We start from the raw sequence: 21,045 nt of genomic DNA, 5'->3' as shown, positions 1-21,045 counted from the left end.
TCTGCGTATGTGTGTGTCCACTGTTAGTCCCAGCATGAGAATGAAGAAGTGAAAGAGCAATGATCGTCTCTGCCCTTCAGGTTATTCTAAAGACTGCAATAGATTAGATTACTGAAATGTATCTCTTTGATGTTTTGCTAGGCTAGCCTTTAGTGGTTGAGCCCATCTCACTAGCCCAATAAATGTATTTTTTATCTTTCAGATAATGCCATATTTGGATAAAGTACATGTCCAGAGATGCACAAATAAATTCTCTTCCATCAATCTTCAATGTCTGTGAATTACTTAGAAATACTAACAATAAAAGAAACTCACCTGGTGTCATGGTGAATGCCTGTAACCTCAGGAGGACAGTGAATTTCAGGCCAGGCGGGGTCATACCTCAGGTCCTTGTCCCTAGAACAAAGTAAGACTAAGGGCCAACTCCCCTCCCAGCAGTAAGTAGCTGGTTTCCGGAACCTTGAAGGCTGGCATCCTACTTTGATGAACCTGGGTACTGACAGAAGAGATGAAACTCTTGGTTCACAGCAGGACAGCTCTGGCTCTAGCTAATTCTCTGGCCCCCAGCCCACTGCCTCAGGACCCTCAGGGCTAGGCAAAGCTCCAGTAGAGACACACAGGTGTGGGTTGCACAGTAGAGGATCCCACTGAGCATAAACAGCCCAGCCTTTGCCGATAAGGAGGCCTTATCTTTATTATACCAGGTAACGAGGCCTACCTCAGGTCCAGAGGGAAACCTTATCTCTGTCTTCTGAGGTGATCACCTGGTACCAAGACTATCAGAGTCTCTGTTCCCTGCCTGGACAGAAATGAGAGGCCAGATCTACAGTTTGTACCCTAAGCAGCCCCATTAGAGATGACAAGGCACAATATTCTTTAGGCACGAGCATAGAGCAACGAATGCCAGGTTACACACAGCCTCCCTTCCCTGACCCTATTCTGCCTCTCCTGTAGGTATGGCTCTGCCTTCTTAGAACTGGCTGCAATTCTCTGAAGCTGCCTTTGGCTCTGAGCTCCTTCGCCTTCCTGTGGTTTAAATGCCACCTCCTTCCTAATATCTTCCTTCAGCCCTTCCCATTACATACTTCTACTTTGCCCTGTGTACCCTATAGCACTCTTGTGCTAAAGCCAGAAACTCAGAAGTACAGTTGTATTTGAACTCTGACCCTACCTGAAACAGCAGACATTCTCACCTCCCGGGAGTGCTTCCTTTAGATCAGTGTTCCCTCAGTCAGCATGTGGTAACAGGTGTTTCTTTTCTGCCCTGGCTTCCTGCAGGCCCTCAGTTCAGCCCACTGACGTGCAGGCAGGATTCCAGCTGCTTCCCCAGTACTCTGGGATGAACATTAGTGGTGCAGCATTGCTACCATAGCCACTGACAGCGGGAACTTCCTCTCTAAGTCCTTTCTCAGCACTGCAGTGTACTCAGAGAGACAGGATGGCAGAGCCAGAGGCCAAACAAAACCAACTAGACAGTGACCAGCTAAGGAGGCCTCTGAACAAGAAGGGCCCGGGTTGATTCCTCAGCATGGATGGGCTGTGTAAGGATACTCAGACATAAAAGCCCTTACTCAAGTTTGTACTTCTCCTTGAGTAGAAGAGATTCCACTCAGGAGCAGAGGCCAGAGAATTTGCACATTTCTCTTGGAGATTTTGCTGAAAACACTCTTTGGTGTTATGACCCCCTTTGTAGGCTCTTCCTTCTCCAGGAGCCTGTGAGACCAGTTACAGAGCAGTATGGACCTCAACCATTGTTCCAGGCTGGGTGCTGGCACACATCTTTAATCTCAGCACTCAGCAGGCAGGGGCAGACAAATGTCTGTTAGTTCAAGGCCAGCCTGGGTGGTGTACGTAGTGAGTTTCAGGCTTGCCAGGCTTTCAGGGGGTTGGGGGTGGGAGACAGAAATATAAAACTATTTGCTGTGGCCACATTGAGAGGAAGTCAAGAGGCCATCATCAGGATACGTGCATGGGGTTTAGATTTAAACAGAGGGGGGTGTATGTCTACGTCATCTTGGTCAAGAGGTACTGTCAGCCACCGTTGGCACATCAGTGTCCAGGTTCTGGTCTGTCCCGGAAGGCGACCTGGTAAGTTATCAGACCTGTATAATCTCTTTTTGCGAGACAAGTTCCTCCTTCAGCTGGCACCAGATTAAAGTCTCTTTTCTATAAGCTTGTGACTTCTGGGGAAATTCTAGTTCCTTGTTTTAATTTCTGACAGCCAACCAAAAGGAGAAAGTACAAGTGTCTCTAGAATAACGAAAGGTCTTGAATGGGGGTTCCCAGGGACACTGGGACAGTCCGGTGCTGTTAATAAATGGGGTATTAATGTCAGGACAGACAGCAGCATGGCAGGGATTGAGGAAAGTTCAGATGACATGGTGGGGGAATTGGGACCCACACAAGTGGAGGCTTCACAGCACAGGCCCACAGTCAGGCTGATTCCCAGGCAGGAGGCAGGGGAGGGTGGGGAGTGGGACGAGTGGCTACCAATACCCTTTGATGTAAACTCACTCCCCCAGAAGAGAAGTCCTGGGACCTGGAAGCGTGTTACCTAGAGGTTCACGGTGTTCTCTGGCGGGATGCCTGTCAGCACCTGTGAGAAAGACTGCCACAGGCACTGTGACCAAGCAGCAGATGGAGTAAACATGACAGTCTTAAAAATATCTTCACCCAGATGCCAGGACTAGTACCATATCACATTGGCTACCATCACCCCATTCCAGCCCATCCTCCTGAGCCAAATCATGGTGCCCTAACCTCAGTGCTTCAGCACAGATGACAGGCTTCCTGATTCAAGGGTCAGTTAACAGGTGTGTGCACAAGCTGGGTCAGTCTCTTTTCTCTTGTAATCTTCTCCATCAACAGCCAACATCTCCAGCCTGCATCACAGATGCCTGCTCACGTCCTCAAAGGTACGCCTTCACGACTAGCCAGGTGCTGCGGCGTGGGGCTCAGGTGCAGCTGCTTGGGAAGCTGGGTCAGCCTAGGCCACACAGCGAAGCTTGTCTCTTTAAAGGGGTGGGTATCTCAGGGCTCTCACAACTGCTCTTTCTTCTGGAAAAGGCCCCCTTCCCTGCACAACTCAGACCTGGTTCCCTCCTACATGGGCACCTCGGCTAGGAATCATGGAAGAGGCACACTGACCACATCTGAAGTGTATTGAATTCTCCATGCACACGCTAATTATTAAATATTCAAAGTAAAAAAATCCATGGATCTTCTATAAGTTTATTGTTAAGTGGGGGAAAGTGGGTTGGGGGATTCCTTGAGGCTTTCTCCCCTCAAGTGGGCAGTAAGTCCAGAAGTTAGTGTGTCTGTGGTGTTTTCCCAGTCTACTCCAGGATCGACTGATTGAAAGTTGGAACCCAGAGTTTCAGTAGCCACGCCAAACTCCTCTATTTTTTAAAGAAAAGTTTTCAGAAATTATTATTATTGTTATTATTTTATTTATGTTTATGTGTGTCTGTTTAGGGGTATGCCACACGTGTGCTAGTGGCAGAGGAGGCCAGAAGAGGGGGTTGCATCTTCTGGAGTTGCAGGGAACTGTGGGAGTCCTCTCTTCCAGAGCGTTCCTAATGGCTGAGCCATCTCTCCAGCCCAGAGTTTGTTTTTAAGAGAAACATTTCTATAAAACTATGACTGCTGCCCACATAAAGTGGCTTCTTCACTTCAGACCATTCAAGCAAACACTTGTCCCTCAGTGCTGTCCTGAGCTGACCTGGCCGTGCGGCGGGAGGTTTTGAAGCTATTTCTGGAGCAGGTCCTGAAGCTTGGGAAACAGTTTTAAGGCATTCTGTGTCGTCACTTCTTGAACTTCTTCCACTGAGATCCCTTTCACCTGGGCAATGAATTCTGCTGAGATGGAAATGTTGCAGGGCTCATTCCGTGTCTGAGAGAGAACAAAGCGGAACACTCAGTGTCTACAGATCTGGAGACTGTAGCTAGGACATACACACAAGAACGAGTGGGTCAAACACCTGATGACATTTTTGCTACTCTAAAGGGACTGACATTTCTTTATTAATGCTTTTTAAAAAGGGGGAGTGAGTTTGGCAGGGCGTGCTACATGCTGACTCTACCCATGCTGTCCCAAAGAGATCCTAGCGGTATCTGCAGGTGCAGCCCTGAGCCCCCAGCGTGGGAAGCAGTCCACCATCTGGTGAGGGCAACCTGTCTCAAGGTTAGCTAGCCTTTGTGCTTTTGCAAACACAAGTGCTGGGAAACGTCACTGCACTCGCCTTGGCCTCTCCCTTCACAGGCTACCTGCCCAGTAGGATTTAAAATGCCCAAGGACTGCAAAGACTGCTCAATTAGGTTCTGCCATCTGACTGACTCTTAATGCCCGTGAAATAAATAGGCATTTTGCTTAATGACACTCTCCAGAAAAAAATAGTATTTCTGCAAGAAATAGCATCTAGACTTAGTGAAAAACATTCCTATAATTATTAATAAGTGAATACTTGGGATAATAACTAGAGGAATAAAATTCTATATATATAAAATCACACACACATATGTATACATATATATGTATATATGTATATTTATATATATAATCTGTATACCTGTATATGAATAGAATAATCTGGAAGGACAAGAGACCTTAAACCTAGAGAGTTTTCACAAATAAGGCTTCATTCCCTTCCTGGAATGTCTCATTTAACATCTATGAGACAGTACACTGCTCACAGGAAAGATGATATCCTAAAAAGATAATGGTGGCTTTGACATCAGCACTTGAAGATGGGTGTTGTGGTACATGACTTTAAGCCCAGCACTTGGGAGGCAGAGAAAGGCAGACCTCTGTGAGTTCGAGGCCAGTTTGGTCTACAAAATGATTCCAGGTCAGTCAGGGCTACACAGAGAAACCCTGTCTTAAAATAACAAAACAAAACAAAGCAAAAAACAAACCAGCACTTAAGAGGCAGAGGTGGGCAGATTTCTGTGAGTTCCAGGACAGTCTGGTCTACACAGTGAGTTCCAGAACAGCTTGGACTATATAGCAAAGACTGTTCATTTACTGCCAGGTCCTTTCATATAAATTTCTTCATGTAAACCTTATAAAATATTTTACTATTTTAGCCATGTTTTATAACTGAAAAGTCAGGCAGACATAGTGGTATATACCAATAATCCAGTTCTCAGGAATCAAGCATGAAGGAGCTGGAGGCCAGGCTCAGCTATATAGTGTGAGTCTGAGGCCAGCGTGTATTATATACGTCTCAGTTTCAATGAAAGAATGGATGAACGGATGGACAAACAAACAGGTAAACATAGCTTTGGAGAAATGAAGTAGCTTTTCCAAAGACAGGCAATTATGTCCTGAACTGTCAAGAAGGATCTGAATGGAAGTCTCAATAACTCCAGACATGTCTAGGACACTCACTATTACACAATTGAAAGCAAGCTTCTTGTCAAATGATATTCTCTGAACCAGAGCAGTATTCAGACTCTCCAGCCAGGCGGTGGTGATGCACACCTTTACCCCCAGTGCTCAGGAGGCAGAGGCAGGCAGATTTCAGTGAGTTGGAGGCCAGCCTGGTCTACAAAGTGATTTCCAGGATAGTCAGGGCTGTTACACAGAAACCTTGTCTTGAAAAACCAAAACCAAACCAAGACAAACCAAAAAGAAAAAGACCCTTGGGGGCTGGAGAGATGGCTCAGAGGTTAAGAGCATTGCCTGCTCTTCCAAAGGTCCTGAGTTCAATTCCCATCAACTACATGGTGGCTCACAACCATCTGTAATGAGGTCTGGTGCCCTCTTCTGGCCTGCAGACATACACACAGACAGAATATTGTATACATAATAAATAAATACTTAAAAACAAAAAAGACCCTTCATGGTTTCAACTTAGCATCGCATCACAGCGAGCCCCAGCTACGCCAGCACAGCCCTCACAAGAAGCATCTGTGCTCATAAACCAGAGGTCCACTTACCAGTTTTTCTGGTCCCAGTGCAGGGGAGTCTGTCTCTAAGCAGATAGAGCTTAAAGGCAGCTGTTTCACAAGCTTCTGCTTCTTAGAGAAAGAGAGAGCAAGCTTTAAATGGGGGATGGGACAGCATTAACTTACATGTGGACAAGTCTTGGCCTGAAGGCTCTAACACCCATTGTTACTGCTAAGTCGCCGCGCTATCCAGACAGCTACCACGCTCTCAGCGTTCTACTTCAGATAAGAATAGTCAGCCTGGCAGTGGTGGTGCACACTTTTGATGCCAGCATGCGGGGTGGGTGCAGAGGCAGGTGGATCTTTGTAAGCTGGAAGTGGCCATCCTGGTCTACATAGAGAGTTCCAGGGCTGAGAAACCATGTCGAAAAAAAATATTGCATAAAATTACAAAAATTATTCAAAGTTTTCTTTAGAGAAGTACCTACTTAACCCCTTTCATGCACCAGGCAGTGGTGGACACCTTTAATCCCAGCACTCAGGAGGCAGAGGCAGGCAGATCTCTAACTTCGAGGCTAGCCTGGTCTACAGATGAAATTCCAGGACAGCCAAGGCTACACAGCATCCTTTCCAGCTTTGTGGTCAGGCCCAGTTCTTACCACTGAAACGTAGCAGCTCTTACATGTCCTGGACACCACGCCCTCACTGCACACGATTTGGAAATAGTTGTTCCTCCTGTGAGTTGTCTTTTCATGTTATTGGTAGTATATTTTGAAATATAATAGTTTTATTTTCTTTTTCTGTAGAAATTTAGTATTTTAATGATGCCTGATTTCACCATTTTTTCTTTGATCGCTTGTGGTTTTGGTGTTATCTCGAGGAAACCACTGTTTAATCTGGGATTAAAAAGTCAAGAGTTTAAAAACATTGGCTCTTGCTGGGCAGTGGTGGCACACGCCTTAAATCCCAGCACTGGGGAGGCAGAGGCGGGTGGATTTCTGTGAGTTTGAGTTTGAGACCAGCCTGATTTACAAAGCAATTTCCAGGACAACCAGGGCTATTACACAGAGAACCCTGTCTTGAAAAACAAGAACAAGAACAACAATAACAAAATACTGGCTCTTAGATTTAGGTATTGATTCATTCTTTTTTAAATGTTGATTTTATTTGTGTGTGTGTGTGTGTGTGTGTGAGGACGAGAATGAGACAGAGCTTGTGCGTGTGTACACAGAAGAGGGTCTCAGTTTCTCTGAAGCTGGAGTTACAGCTGGTGTTAAGCCACCCGACACGGGTGCTGGGGACAGAATCCTCGCCCTCTGACTCTTTTTGTTATTTTATTTTATTTTTTGAGACAGGGTCTCACCATGTAGTTCTAGCTCTCCTATAACTCGCTATGTAGACCAGGCTGGCCTCGAATTCAGAGATCTGCCTGCCCCTGCCTCAGCAGTGTTGGTATTACAGGCGTGCCACCGTGTCCAGCATCAGAGTAGTGCTCTTTCCTACTGAGCCGCCTCTCCAGTCCTTCTCAGATCCTTCTGTTTTGTTTTGTCTTGTTTTGTTTTTTGAGACAGCGTTTCTCTGTGTAGCTTTGGAGCCTGTCCTGGAACTCGCTCTGTAGACCACGCTGGCTTCAAACTCACAAAGATCCACCTGCCTCTGCCTCCTGAGTGCTGGAATTAAAGGTGTTCGCCCCCACTGCCCGGCCTCAGATCCTTTGCTGAGTTACAGCTTTTGTTTTGGTAGAGAGTTAAGATTAACTTTGAAATATAAGCATCGCCAGTTTGTACCAAAGCTTAGGTTTTAATTGTGTCACATGTGTTCAGCGAGTCACAATGAAAGGCCTTTACCTGCCCGCTTCTCACGATGGACGGTGGGATCGAGAAGTAGTAACCTGCCCTTACTCCTTCCATGGCCACCGACGGCCGACCGTCAAAGGCATGCAGTAGGACCTGTTCAGCACCTCTCAATGAAAGAGAAATCAGAGTTCCATTACAGAGGGTTTGTCCCATAACAAAGGGTTTCCCCATTAGTGAAATTAAACAGATCTGAATTTTAAGTAAATATTTATCAACATGATATAAAGATCAGATTCTGTAACCTCTAAAGTTTCAATAAACATACAGCGTTCAAAGGGGGGAAATACCTTTTTAATCTTCAGAATAAAATGGATAACATTGAAATGCAATTTTTAAAAACCATCATCAGAACTATCTACACTAGATCTTCCTATACATCTATGAACTGTCAAATTATTAGTTCTAATAGGAGGGTTTTAGGTAAACTGTTTTCCTAACAGACATGCTGATAGAAAAAAATGGACAAGTCAAACAGACCTTGCTCATAAAACCAATCCCTGTTCTATTTGTACTTATGTTGTGGTGTGTGTGTGCACGTGTGTTGCTGAAGACTAAATCCAGACCCTTACTCATACAAGGCAATCCCCCTAGCACTAAGGCACATTCTTCCACACAAACTCCAGCCCTTAAAGAGGAGTTGTTCTGCCTGGATAAAATCATGTGTTCTGTGACTCCAGAAGGCCTCAGTATTCATTGCTGACAAATTCATCAGCGACCACACCTCTACTGGCAGGTAGCTCTGTTACTTCAGTAGCTGTTTTTTCAAATAGTGTGAATCTTCATTATGATCATAAAAATGTTGTAAAATTTGATAGGTCATAATCAACCAATGTGGGTTTTTTTTTGTATATACACAACTGTAGACTAAACACACTTGTATACATACACATACATGTACTGTTAAATGTCTGATAGGTTTTTTATGCAAATAGGAGTCTAAAAACAAGTTGTATTTCTTACTATGGATGGCATTTTAAACTTCGGAGAACGCGGTAAGCTATGTTCGTGTCCAAAAAGTCACACGAGGGCCACCATCTGCACATTACTGCTTCCTGCTGTTAGTCCCTTATTATTATATATTTATTATATATGTGCCTGTGCAAGCACCCGTGTGTCATGGCAAAGTCAGAAAACAACCGAACTCTGGTCATCAGGTTTGTGACAAGCCTCTCTATTATATGGCTCCAAAAGGAACAGACAGAAAATGTGTAAAAGAACACAATAATCAATAAGACAGTCTTTTTCCTTATTTTCTCTTTCTTATTAGATCCAGGGGCTAGAGAAATGGCTACGTGGTCAAGAGCACTTGCTGATCTCGCAGAGGACCTGGGTTTGGTTCCCAAAACCCACATGTCACACCTGTCTGTAACTCTCGCTCCAGGGGACCTGATGCTCTCTTCAGGCGACTGAGGACCCTTGGCACACATGCAGTGAACAAACATACACGCAGGCAAAACACTCATACACATAAAAGAAAAACAAATAAATCTAAAATAAAAATAAAAAATTGGAGCTTCAAGCCTCCATTTGTTAGAGTTGAGTCTGATAAATACAAAACTGCACAAAACAACCGTGTAAGTATTAGCCTGGCATATAAACTCATCCCAGTGGGGCTCTACCTCTCTTCTTGATGCATTCCCTTCTCTTTAAGGAATCAGATGGAACACACTTGCTCCTTCCACCCTCAGCTGGAACTGTGAAGCGTGAGAAGTAGGAACAAAGTACCTTGTTCACGTAAGAGGTTGATGGTGGGTCTTCCTGCTGAGCGTGAGTGCACGTTTCTGTTTGACAACAGCAAAATTCTTTTGAAGTCTTTTAAATAGGAAAATACTGTTTTTATTGTTTTAAAAATAATTCAGGAGGCTGAAGAGATGGTTCAGCTACTCTCACAGAGGACAAGGTTTGGTTCCCAGCACCCACATGGCAGCAGCTGGTTATTAACTGTAACCCCAGTCTCAGGGCATCCAGTGCCCTTTGCTGGCCTCCACAGGCACTGTACACACAGGTCCACAGACATTCATGCAGGCAAACTAAAAGATAACTCAAATGAAAGGAGACACAGAACTCATTTTAAGAGGCCCAGCTGCTGGGGAGTTTGCCCTGCAGTTCTGAGCAGAAGGGCGGTTCACCTACAAAGGCACATTCAGTCTTCTGGCCAGCTGGACCTGTCTGATCAGGACCTGCCTTTGTTCTTCCTTCTCTTCATCAGTGCCTGCAAATTTGGGGGTGAAGTCTAGCCCCACCTGTAAGAGAAAGACAGAAGATAACTGCATCTCCATGAGCCCGAGAAGACTACTGGTCAGCACACAGAGCACTACAGCCACATTAAAATATTAGCCACAGTGACATAATTAAAAGTACACTCGACGTACCCCAACGTCTAAGTTGTTTTATATTCCTCTTGTGGGGCACTCCAACTCTAAGACACTGCTAGTATTCCAAAGTCACACATGTCACTGTGCTGGGCAGCACAGACTACAGGTGACCACCTCCCATTGATGCTACCTGGCATGTATTCTACGACGTCTATTCAGAAAGCGTTTTCTTATCTTCTATATTAGTAGGAAGTAGTATTTTTTTTACTGTGATAAAAATCTTTACCATTATTAATAGTTTAAGTAACATGGTCTTTCACTACAAACTCAAGATTAAAGTATGCCTTCTGAAGGCTGTTTGTTGTTTTGCTCTTTTGACACAGGGTTTCTCTGTATAACCACCTGGCAGTCTTGGAACTTACTCTGTAGATCAGGCTGGCCCTGAACTCACAGAGATCTGCCTGTCTCTGCCTCTCCAGTGCTGGGATTAAAGGCATGCACCACCACCGCTGAGCACTGTTCTTGTTTTTAAATTACATTTGTTGGGCAGAGGGACACTTGGATGCCACAGTGCACACGTGAGGTCAGGGGACAGCTTTCAGGAGTCAGTTCTCTCCTCCCCCATGTGGGTTCAGGTCCTCAAGCTTGTTGGGAAGGCTTCCACCTGCTGAACCATTTCACTGGCCCTCCCTCTGCAGACTGTTTTAGCTTCTTAGAGCAATGGCCACACTTGAACAAAAGTAAAGTCTTTCGAAATATTAGTTCATCATCTTCTCCTATTAAAGTAAGTCCAGAGTAAGGCTTTCTATTGCTTCATTCCCAATAGTACCAAGTTATTAGCATATTGAATGGGGTGAAAATAACTATCCAAGTTGGCTATAATCACTAGTATTGGTTACTGCATCTATCCCATGTAGATCCGGATTAGACACCATCTGATCAGCAAAGGGGTTTACCTCTCCAATTGCCAACAACCGATCCTTGTATTTCTCAATAATAGGCAAAGCTACATCCAAATCCTGCGAGGAAAAGAAATGTGTTAATGTTGAGAGTAGGAATCAAAGTTCCTCGTTTTGGACTATGTGCCATGTTCTGTGCCACACTGATACTGCACACAAGTGAATCCGTTTAACCAACCTACAACACAGGAATCATCGTCTCTACCACGCCAGCAACTCTAACCACAGAGGCTCTGGTTGCAGGCCCCAAATGGTCCCACTTACAACTGGCCTTCTGCTAGGAGACGTTTGCTCACAGGCTTGGAGGAACCTGGAGAGGAAGCTGATTAAGTTCCTGGAGGGGGTGAGAAGACGTGGCTGGTCGTCACGCACATGGCTCTGCCCCCTCCTAAGCAGTGGTCTCAGTTTATAATAGTGGTAGTTCCATATTCCCTTTGTTCTTTTTTAAAATTGATTTGCCTTTATAATCCTGCTTGGTCTATCTGTAAAAAGAGTTCAGCAAGATAAACAATGCATGTCACATACAATCTTGTCAGGGAACTACTGAAGTAGTGGCAGACCATTAATTTCAGTGGTACTACCTTTTGAATTTAAGAGAATTTGGCCTAGCTGGGCTGTGGTGGCACACACCTTTAATCCCAGCACTCGGGAGGCAGAGGCAGGTGGATCTTTGTGAGTTCGATGCCAGCCTGGTCTACAAGACCTAGTTCCAGGACAGGTTCTAAAGCAACAGAGAAACCCTGTCTCGAAAAACAAATGAACAAACAAACAAAAAAACCAGAGAGAGAGAGAGAGAGAGAGAGAGAGAGAGAGAGAGAATTTGAACCTATGATGGTGTCCTTCAAAAACAAAGACAAAATTTAGAAATCACTTGTAGATAATTTTCAAAAGATGGCCTTATTGTATGTATGGATATGCGTGTGTGTGTGTGTGTGTGTGAGTGCACACACATGTGCGTGTGCCTCAGTGAGTTACATGTACCATGTGTGTGCAGGTGCCTGAGGAGGTCAGAGGGCATTGGAACTGGATACCTCAGGTGGATGTCACCCTGATGCTGGTGTCAGGAACCCAACCTGTGATCTCTACAAGAACAGTGCTTGCTCTTACTGCTGAGCCATTTCTTCAACTCCCTGTGAACTCTTTAAATCACTCTCTGGATTGTTTTCTGAATATGTAAACTGTAAAGGTCTCCTACTGAAGAAAATCAGAACACGAGAACTAAGGGAAGGAGTGAAGAGATGACGGAGGTAAAAGAGGTGTGTGCTCATGGAGAGAGGGAGGCGGAGGCCAAGAGGAGTAAATTAAGGCCCTGGGAAGATATCAAGCAGACTTGGTCAAGAAGAATGCACACTCCCCGGGAGAGCCAGAAGTGTTGGACTCTGCATAGCGGACAAGCTGGTGGCAACAGCTGGATGGCTGTTGGACAAGGCTCCGTCCTTAGTGGGCATCCACACAATCTACCTCTGGGACCAGGGGCCCTGGAGAAGAGGGAGAAATCGCTCACTCAGAAAGTCTGATTGAGGATGAAGGTCAGATGCAGAGACTTGCAGCTCCTTCCAGTGTGGAGTTATGAGAAAAGCAGCAAAGATCCACAGGCGACCCAAACGCCAGTGGTGTGGGAGGTCCTTCTGTCTATGTGTTGCTTTTATTGGTTAATGAATAAAGAAATTGTTGATAGGGCAGAACTTAGGTGGGGGGGGGAACTAAACTAAATGCTGGGAGGAAGAAGGGTGGAGTCAGAGAGAAGCCATGGACCTGCCACCTGAGACAGATGCTGGGAACTTTAGCTGGTAAACCACAGCCATGTGGCAATACACAGATTAAAGGAGATGGGTTGAATTAATATGTAAGAGTTAGCCAATAAGAAGGTAGACCTAATTGGCCAAGCAGTAATTTAATTAACACAGTTTCTGTGTGATGATTTTGGGTCTAAGCTAGCTAGGTGGCAGGGAACCAACAAGTGGCCTCCCCCAACACCCAGTGAAAGAGCTAGAAGGTGTCTGGCAAGTCAAGTGGTAGACACAAGACTGAGACTATATGACCTGATTCACACTACTTGCTGTCTCAGTCAGGGCTTCTATGCTATAAAGAGACACATGACGACAGCAGATCCTATAGAGGAAAGCATTTAGCTGGGGTAGCTTGCTTGCAGTTCAGAGCGTTTTTGTCATGGCGGGAAGCAAGGCAGCGTGCTAGCAGATGTGGTGCGGGAGAAGGAGCTGAGAGTCTTACATCTTGACTCAGAGGCAACAGGAAGCCAACTAAAAGTCACACTGAAGGAAGCTTGAGACCTTGAAGCCCACCCCAACAATGACACACTTCCTCCAACAAGGCCTCTCCTCCTAATAGTGCCATTCCCTGTAGGGGCCATTTTTTTTCAAACCTCCACATTTATTTAATGCATACAAGTGTATTTTATGGGCTTTTATTATTTTAAATTGTATGTATGCAGGTGCCCTCACAGGCCAGGGGCACTGGGTCTCCCGGGGGTGAAGTTACAGGTGGTTATAAGCTGCCCAGTGAGAGTGAAGGGAATGGAACCTGGGTGCTCTACAAAGCCACATGGATTCTTACCCACTGAGATGTCTCCCCGGCCCCTGGACTTTCACTATTTTAGCTGGGCATTGAACCTAGGACTTCATACATGGTAGGCCAGTCCTCTTCCACTGAGTCAGAGTTAATCCATCTTTGTGTAGTCTCAGTTTAAGGTAGTCTTACTTTAAGACAAGGTCTCTCCTTGGGACCTGAGTCTCAGACGTTGCCCTGTCTTCACCTCCCCAGCACAAGAAGCCAGCTGTGTGCCCTCAGCCATGATATCTTACATGTGCCCCGGAAGTAATCTCAGGTCCTCACGCCTGTGCAGCAAGCGGCTCTATTGACTAAGCCACCTCCCCAGCCCTCTCTCACCCTTTTCAATGGACAAGCAGCATGACATGGTTAAAAGATATGAAAAAAAGAAATCCTTAATCCCACTAACCATCACGTCACAGAATCTTGACTTGATGGAAGGTGCTGTTTCTTTGGGGTTTTTTGTTTGTTTTTTTGTTTGGTTCTTTGAGACAGGGTTTCTCTGTGTAACAGTCCTAGCTCTCCTGGAACTTGTTCTTGCAGACCAGGCTGGCCTCGAATTCACAGAGATCCATCTACCTCTCTGCCTCCCAAGTGCTGGGATTAAAGGGTGCCACCACCACCCAGCTTGTTTTGGGACTATTAATACAAATCGGAAGGCTGAAGCAGGAGGATCACGAGTTCAAGGTCAGGCTGGGCAATTCAGGGCAACCCTGTCTCAGAATAAAAAACGTAGCCGAGGTTACAGCTGAGTGAGAGAATGCTTGCCTGGAACGCCTGAGGCCCTTGGTCTAATCCCTGGCACTCCCATCCCACATCACAAAGCCTATAAATTAGAGAGTGGTGTGGGAGTGGCCATAGTGACAATTTTTATGGCTCTTATATTTTACGTGACTTTTACCTTTAATATCACACTTCTTGATTTTTCTGGTGAAAGTTCTTGAACTGGGTGAACTCCCAGACATGGCAGGATGAATCCAGGGTATCTAAAAATGTAGAACAAGTTAAGGAAGCAAGAGTTGGCAGGAGACCACAGTGTCTCCCTGAGGACAGAAAGGAAGTGCTCTGCTTTTCGGGATATGGTCGCATGTCCTCTCCTCCTTGATCTATTTCCTTTGAGACAGCATCTCCCTGTGCAGCACTGGCTGGCCTGGAACTCACTATGTAGACCAGACTGGGCTAAACTCACAGGGATTCTCCTGTCCCCGCCTCCTAAGTGCCAGGTTAAAAGCATATGCTATCATGCCTGGCTCTCCTTGTTCTTTAAAAAGACAGTTCCTTGATATGACATAACTATCTTTCTTAGCAACTCTTTAGAATCTTCATTGGAGCTAGTGTAGGGTATACACTTTGGTCTCAGCACTAAGAAGGCTAAGGTGGGGGAACTGCTTGAGTTCATGAGTTCAAGACTGGCCTCGGCAGTATAAATTACAAATCTTAATTAGAAGTAGCACCAGAGGTGGAGAGGTGGCTCAGCAGGTAAAGCTTATGGACTGGACTTCAGCTCCACAGCTGGGCAGACATGGTGGCAGGGGCAGGGGATCTCAGGAGTGAGCCACTATAGTTAGAGTAGCCAGAACCAGTGAACTCTGGGTTTAATAAGGAACCTTACCTCAATAAATAAAGATGAAATCTGTCAAAGAAGACACCTAATGTCAACCTTGGAAGTCCATATTCCCAGACATGTGAACATCATACACTCACATACACCATACATACTCAACACACATACACACACACACACACACTCACACACACACAGTCACCACACTCACACACCACACACACTCATACACTCACTTATACACATACTCATATGCACCACATACTCACACACACTCACATATACCACACACACACACTCACACATATACACACCACACACTCACACACAGTCACCACACACACACTCACATACACATCAAGAAGAAAAAAAACATCACCTCTCTGAAAGTTGCATAATTCTTTCAAATTCTCCTGCATGTTCAGCCACTGCCACAAGGGCTATAACATTAGCCTAAAAAAAAAAAGAAGAAGATGAAGAAGAACAGAATTCCAAACAATATGCACATTTAATATAAATTGAGGGAAATGTCAAGGTTTTCCATACATTTTATTATTCTTCTTTACCAGGCCCCAATAACATAATCCAAATGACTACCACTGAGCATTTATTTCAGGCCCTATGCTCAGTGAATACAAATGTCACCTCATTAACTTACACAGATCAAACGTGGACACTGCTTTAATTCACTGGACAGACAAAGCATTTTGGAAGGAAATCAAGGCCCTTAGGCTCACGTGACTCTAAGGCCCATTCGTCAATTAAGCTGCTAATGACAGTGTGCAACTATTTCATAAATACTTCCAAGATTTCATAATTTTTTATTTTCAATTTTATTTTGCCTCTCTCTGTGTGTACGTGGCAGGCACATGAGCATGTGCAGGCATATGTAAGCCACAGAAGCATGTGGAAATTGGAAGACACCTTGCTGGAGTCCGTTCTGCCCTTCCACCATGGCTCCAAGGCCCGAACTCAGAACACTAGCTTTGTGAGTGCTTCTAGCCACTCAGCCATCTCTCCAGCCCTTACTAACTTTTTCCTAACAAATCAAAATGTTTCAGAAGGCTTTTGCACTAAATCCTAGATCTCCAAAACAATGTGAGCTTAGGAAGTGAGAGACTGACTGCCCCATTCTACAGTGCTGCCAAGCTTGGTGGCTGTAGGAACACGTTTTTCAAACCAGACTACCGTGTCTTGGCTCTGCTCCTAAACTTTAGACATTAGAACCCTTGTCTGTAAAATGGAGAATATATGATTATAAAAGAGCAACTTCCTCAGAAGGTGCTGAGACTTTAAACGAGCTGACGTTAGGAACGGCTTAGCTCTGTGGCTCGCATAGACCATGGAAACATAGAACATGTCTAAACAGTACCTGAACATAATATGTCAAGCGAAACAGGAGGGGAACAAAAGAGGGGCAGTAATAGATGCTAACTTACCTTCTTGGCTTTCTCCAACACATCATCCAGATCCTACAAGGAACATAAAAAAAACCACGCTTACTTTACACGCGTAGTTACGGCTTTGGCCACATAAATGCAGCTGGGGCATCATAAGGGACAACACTGCCACAGGGTGGCAGAAAATGAAATGTTTCCACAGACCGGTCTCCTGCTTTCTCTTACCCTCAGTGACACGCATCACGCACAACAGAAACTTCTGCTGCCGAATACACAGGACAGTTCTGCCCCTCTTTACCCCTAGAAACTTCTAGACATCACACACGCACGCACGCACATATGCACGCACACACACACGCACACACACACACACGCACACGCGCGCGCACACACATGCACACGCACGCATGCACACACGCACACACACACTTTGCTTTTACAGCTTCACTGTCTCACTGGTGGCTGCTCTCCAGTCTCCTTGACTGACTGTCCTCTGTGACTTCAAGCGCTTCTATTCTCTCTGCACCTGTAAGAGATCTCATCTGTCTTGTCTGTTTATTTAGCACCCTTGGCCACGCCATGCCATTTCTCATCCTCAGCCTCTCGTGGTTTTAGGTAGCACACTGAATCTCCAACTTACCTCATTTTTATTCTCTCCTGAACCCACGACTCACATTCTAATCCCTATATAATCTTTCCATCTGGATGAGATCAAATTCACCAATATGTCCCCACTAGGGATTCTATCTGCCTGCCTCTCCACTCCCATCCCACACCATGGTCTTCATCTCAGCAAAGGGCATCACCACCTTATAGCACAAACCAGAAACGTAAGCCGTTTGAGTCCTCCTTTCCCCTTGTGCTTCACATCCAAGTCCCCGGCATGTATTGTTGGAGCTATTTCTAAAATACCTTCAGTACATTTACTCTGATACAGTATCATCCTAGCTTCTACCATCTCCTGTCTGTACTGAGACTTCTTAAGAGGCCTAGCTTTCTCTCCTTTACCTTTTTGCTGTAAAGGCTCCAACCATTATCACTGGGACTCTGGCCATCCCTAAGACGAATCAGGGGTCTTAAAGCCTCAGAAATCCCTCACCCCCACCTTTACTACTATAAAACCCTATTCTAATTGAGCTGGGGCTCTCAGGTTATCCCAATACGTTGGTTTTAAGACCCCTGATTGGCTGACATTGATCTAGGGTTTCCTGGTGACTGTGAGCTGTAGGTGTTTCTATCTACAGTGCTTGGAATAACAGGAATTCCCTTTGAATGGTCTGTTCTTGGGTGGGGGGTCAGGTGATCTCAGCTTGTAGTTTCTCCTGCAGCCTGGCTTTTACATACGGGACTCTTGGCTTCCTTGTCGGATTGTCAGGGATTGCGGACTTGGGCGTAACATTGCCACACAGCAGCAAATTAGTGTTCAGAATATTCTGTTTTTCTTTTTTAAAATGAGTTGTCTTAAAACTTTAATGGGTGAAAAGTGCAAATTCAATGCAATCCGAATGTCTGACTAACCTACCTCTCCCATACCCTGGAAATATCTCCAATCTTTCAAAATTCTATTTTATTAATCGCTTCCAGTTGTCGGTTAACTAAAACAGGCTGAATTCCAAACTGTATGGGTGTCGGCGGGTGCCAGCGGTCTCACACCATAAGCGTCATCTCCTAAGAGACAGACACCTGCTGCTCCTCCATTTGCACGCAGTCTTCCCAACGTAGCAGGTAAAACCTATTTCCACCTCTACACACACGTGTTTTTCTTGTTTGTCCCTCTGCCGGTCCAGAACTGGGACTTCTGCTAAGGGCGGGGACGGATCAGCCTATCTCAGGAATGATAAGAGCAAGGACTGACGAAAGGACAAACACGGGGAGGAGGCGGAAATTTTTAAAATAAAAATAAATAAATAAAAAGAAAGGACAAACACAAGCTTCGTGGAGATAGTTTGCCGCTAACTAAGATCAGAAAGAACAACCAGGACGACGACGGAGGTGCAAAGGGAAACCGTTCAGATCGCCATAGACTAGGTAGGGTTTGAGAATTTGGGGAGAGGAAAGATAACTTTCGGGAAAGAACGCGGCCCTCCCGACTCCCGCAGGCCCCAACTCGCCCTCACATACGCTGTTAAAGTCCGGGGCGGAGAGATGGCAGTGACAGTCCACTAGCCCCGAACCCAGGGTAGCCTCTGCCATTTCTGCAGACTTCTGGACCGGAAGCCGGAGGGGAAGTCTGGGGCCACGGAAGCCCTGGCGGAATCATAGGCACCGGATTGAGTTTCCGGCCGGATGCGTACAGTGGCGTCCCACCGAGGGAAACGTCCTTCCGGTCTCAGCGTCACCGCCTCAATTCAAACCGGGGAGATGGCGGGTAATCCCGAAGCGGTGCTGGTCTCCGCCTCGCAGGATCAGGACGCCCGGACCTCCTCAGACTCCCAGGCCTCGGCGCCCACCTCTCCCGCGGAGGACTTCCGAGTACGCTGCACCTTGAAAAGGGCCGTGGCGGAAGTGATTGAGCAGTGCGGTCGCTTCGTGCAGGAGCTCGGGGCCGCGCTGCCGGAGGACGTCCGAGACCTCGCGCTGCGGGACGCGCAGTGGGTAGGGATCGGCCCCGCTCATCCCGGCTCCTGATCCGGCCCTACGCCGGGCTTCCGCGAACCGAATGCTGTCCGAGCTGGGCTGGGTCATGTCAGGGAAGGCGGTTAGATACCAGTGCCGCCCGGGTGCTTCCTGTCCGCTGGACATAACGGGGCAAGCGAGCGCGTGTGTAATCTTAAAAGACCGGCGCTATTAGTGCACCCATATATTTTAATGTGGACAACGCTCTACGTATAAATAAGGCTTCAACGTTTTGTTTTCATACTAAGCTTTCAAATCTGATGGCTTATGTCTACAAAACATCCCATTTGGTATTAGCCGTTGCTTAAGTGCTCACTTAAGTACAAAGTGGCTCTTGTTTGGACCAGCGCAGGTTTACTGTCGGGTACCAGGAATTCTCCAGGATCCGGTAATCCTTGAAGTCAGTCACCTGGCTAGGTTTGGGGTCTTTGCTCTTGCTTGTTGCTTTATCGTGTGAATGGAGCAGCAAAAGCCAAGTTGAAAATAGAAGAAGCTGTCTTGATGGTAACTTTTCCTAAGATCTCTAGTTGAGCTGGACATGGCAGTGCACGCCCAGCACTTGGAAGGCAGAGGCAGGCAAATCTCCGAGTTCAAGACCAGTCTGGCCGCACGGGAATTCCAGACCAACCAGGGCTACATTGAGAGACCCCGTACTCCATTGACCCTTATAACCCACTTCCCCTTTCACCTATGTTTTGCAAAACCTTGAAGATGATGGTTTCAGAGGAAGAACACTAGAAGTTGAGGGATTGCTGCCTCTCCAACAGATACACAGTCCACATGCAGGGGAAACTTTCAGGCTGGGAATGTGGCACATTTGTGACCAGATGACAGCAGTGCAGGGTAAAAATAGAGGTTATCACTCGCAAAAAGCAAAAATGAGGAGGGGCTGGAGATGTACTTGGTGGGAAGTGTTCTTGTGACATGCATGAGACAGGTTAAGTGAAAGAATGAGGAGGAAACGCTCTTTGGGTTGTAATTCTGTATTCCGGTTTTCTGTTATTCCCTTTTTGGAATCAAGGCAGGAAGAGAAACATTTCATAACATTTTTAGTAGTTCTTCTGGGAGACAGCTGTAAATAAGAGAACTGGTCTGTCTGAATCCCTTCTGGAAATAACTTACTGTTTTGGAGAACACATGAAACTCAGCCTTCTGTCCTTCTTCACAGTTTGCCACTGTGTTCTTGTTCGTTTTTTATATGGCCACACTGCTGAGTGGTCCCTGATAGAGCTAGCCCAGTCCCCACTGTGTGGTAAGAGTATTTAGCCTTCTCATAATGGTTAACTTGAATTTTTTCTCAATTTTCACTTTGTTCCACAGAGATTCCATTATTGTCTTGCTAAAATGTTTGAATTCAGTATTTAGAGTCACTTTTGCTGACTTGGCTGATGTAAATTTATTGCAGACTTTTGAGTCCGCCGTGCAGGAGAATGTCAGCATCAAGGGACAAGCCTGGCAGGAAGCCACGGATCACTGTCTTATGGGTATGTGGCTTAACTCTTCCTCTGTCACTAATTTCTGAGGTTGTTTTTGCAGCTAACTTTATTTTGAATGCTATTTTGTAATTTCTGTTTTCATTGTCTCTCCGTGGTTGTTTTGAATAACAATGGCCTCCATGGGCTTATATATTTGAATTCATAGTCACCAGGGAGTGGAACTGTTAGAGAAGGATTAGGAGGTGTGGCCTTGTTGGAGGAAATGTGTCACTGGGAGTGGGCTTAGAGGTTTCAAAAGCCCATGCCAAGCCCAGTCTCTCTCTCTCTCTGCTTGTGGATCTTCCTCTCTCTCTGCTTGTAGCTCTCAGCTACTTCAGTGCCTGCTTGCCTGCCACCATGCTCCCTGCCACGGTTATGGACTAAGCCTTTGAAACTGTAAGCC

The 21,045-nt window shown here is 45.8% G+C and overlaps 2 protein-coding genes across 6 annotated transcripts in view; one reads left to right on the top strand and one right to left on the bottom strand.

The window, feature by feature from the left end:
• Positions 1–3,217: 3,217 nt before the first annotated feature.
• Positions 3,218–18,792, bottom strand: Tatdn3 (TatD DNase domain containing 3). Of its 5 annotated transcripts, none has more exons than XM_038349092.1 (10): positions 18,673–18,792; positions 16,591–16,623; positions 15,531–15,604; positions 14,489–14,573; positions 11,017–11,079; positions 9,879–9,988; positions 9,471–9,526; positions 7,737–7,849; positions 5,941–6,021; positions 3,218–3,892 (listed from the first exon to the last, which is right to left on the bottom strand). In XM_038349092.1, the coding sequence occupies exons 1-10, from the start codon at positions 18,742–18,744 to the stop codon at positions 3,749–3,751; spliced, it is 831 nt and encodes a 276-aa protein (XP_038205020.1). In that variant the 5' UTR covers positions 18,745–18,792; the 3' UTR covers positions 3,218–3,748. The 5 variants fall into 5 exon arrangements, with proteins under 5 accessions (XP_038205020.1, XP_038205021.1, XP_038205022.1 ...); XM_038349093.1 differs by having other exon boundaries at positions 5,941–6,018; XM_038349094.1 differs by having other exon boundaries at positions 5,941–6,015.
• Positions 18,221–21,045, top strand: part of Nsl1 (NSL1 component of MIS12 kinetochore complex) — a 17,148-nt gene continuing 14,323 nt past the window's right edge. The window contains exons 1-2 of the mRNA XM_038349090.1: positions 18,221–19,146; positions 20,573–20,651. Coding sequence (XP_038205018.1) covers positions 18,838–19,146; positions 20,573–20,651 — 388 coding nt within the window. The 5' untranslated portion in view covers positions 18,221–18,837. The remainder of the gene's footprint in view (positions 19,147–20,572; positions 20,652–21,045) is intronic.

This window comes from Arvicola amphibius, chromosome 12 (genome assembly GCF_903992535.2).
Source record: "Arvicola amphibius chromosome 12, mArvAmp1.2, whole genome shotgun sequence".
In the NCBI taxonomy this organism is placed as follows: domain Eukaryota; kingdom Metazoa; phylum Chordata; class Mammalia; order Rodentia; family Cricetidae; genus Arvicola; species Arvicola amphibius.
This window is presented reverse-complemented; position numbering and strand designations above follow the sequence as displayed.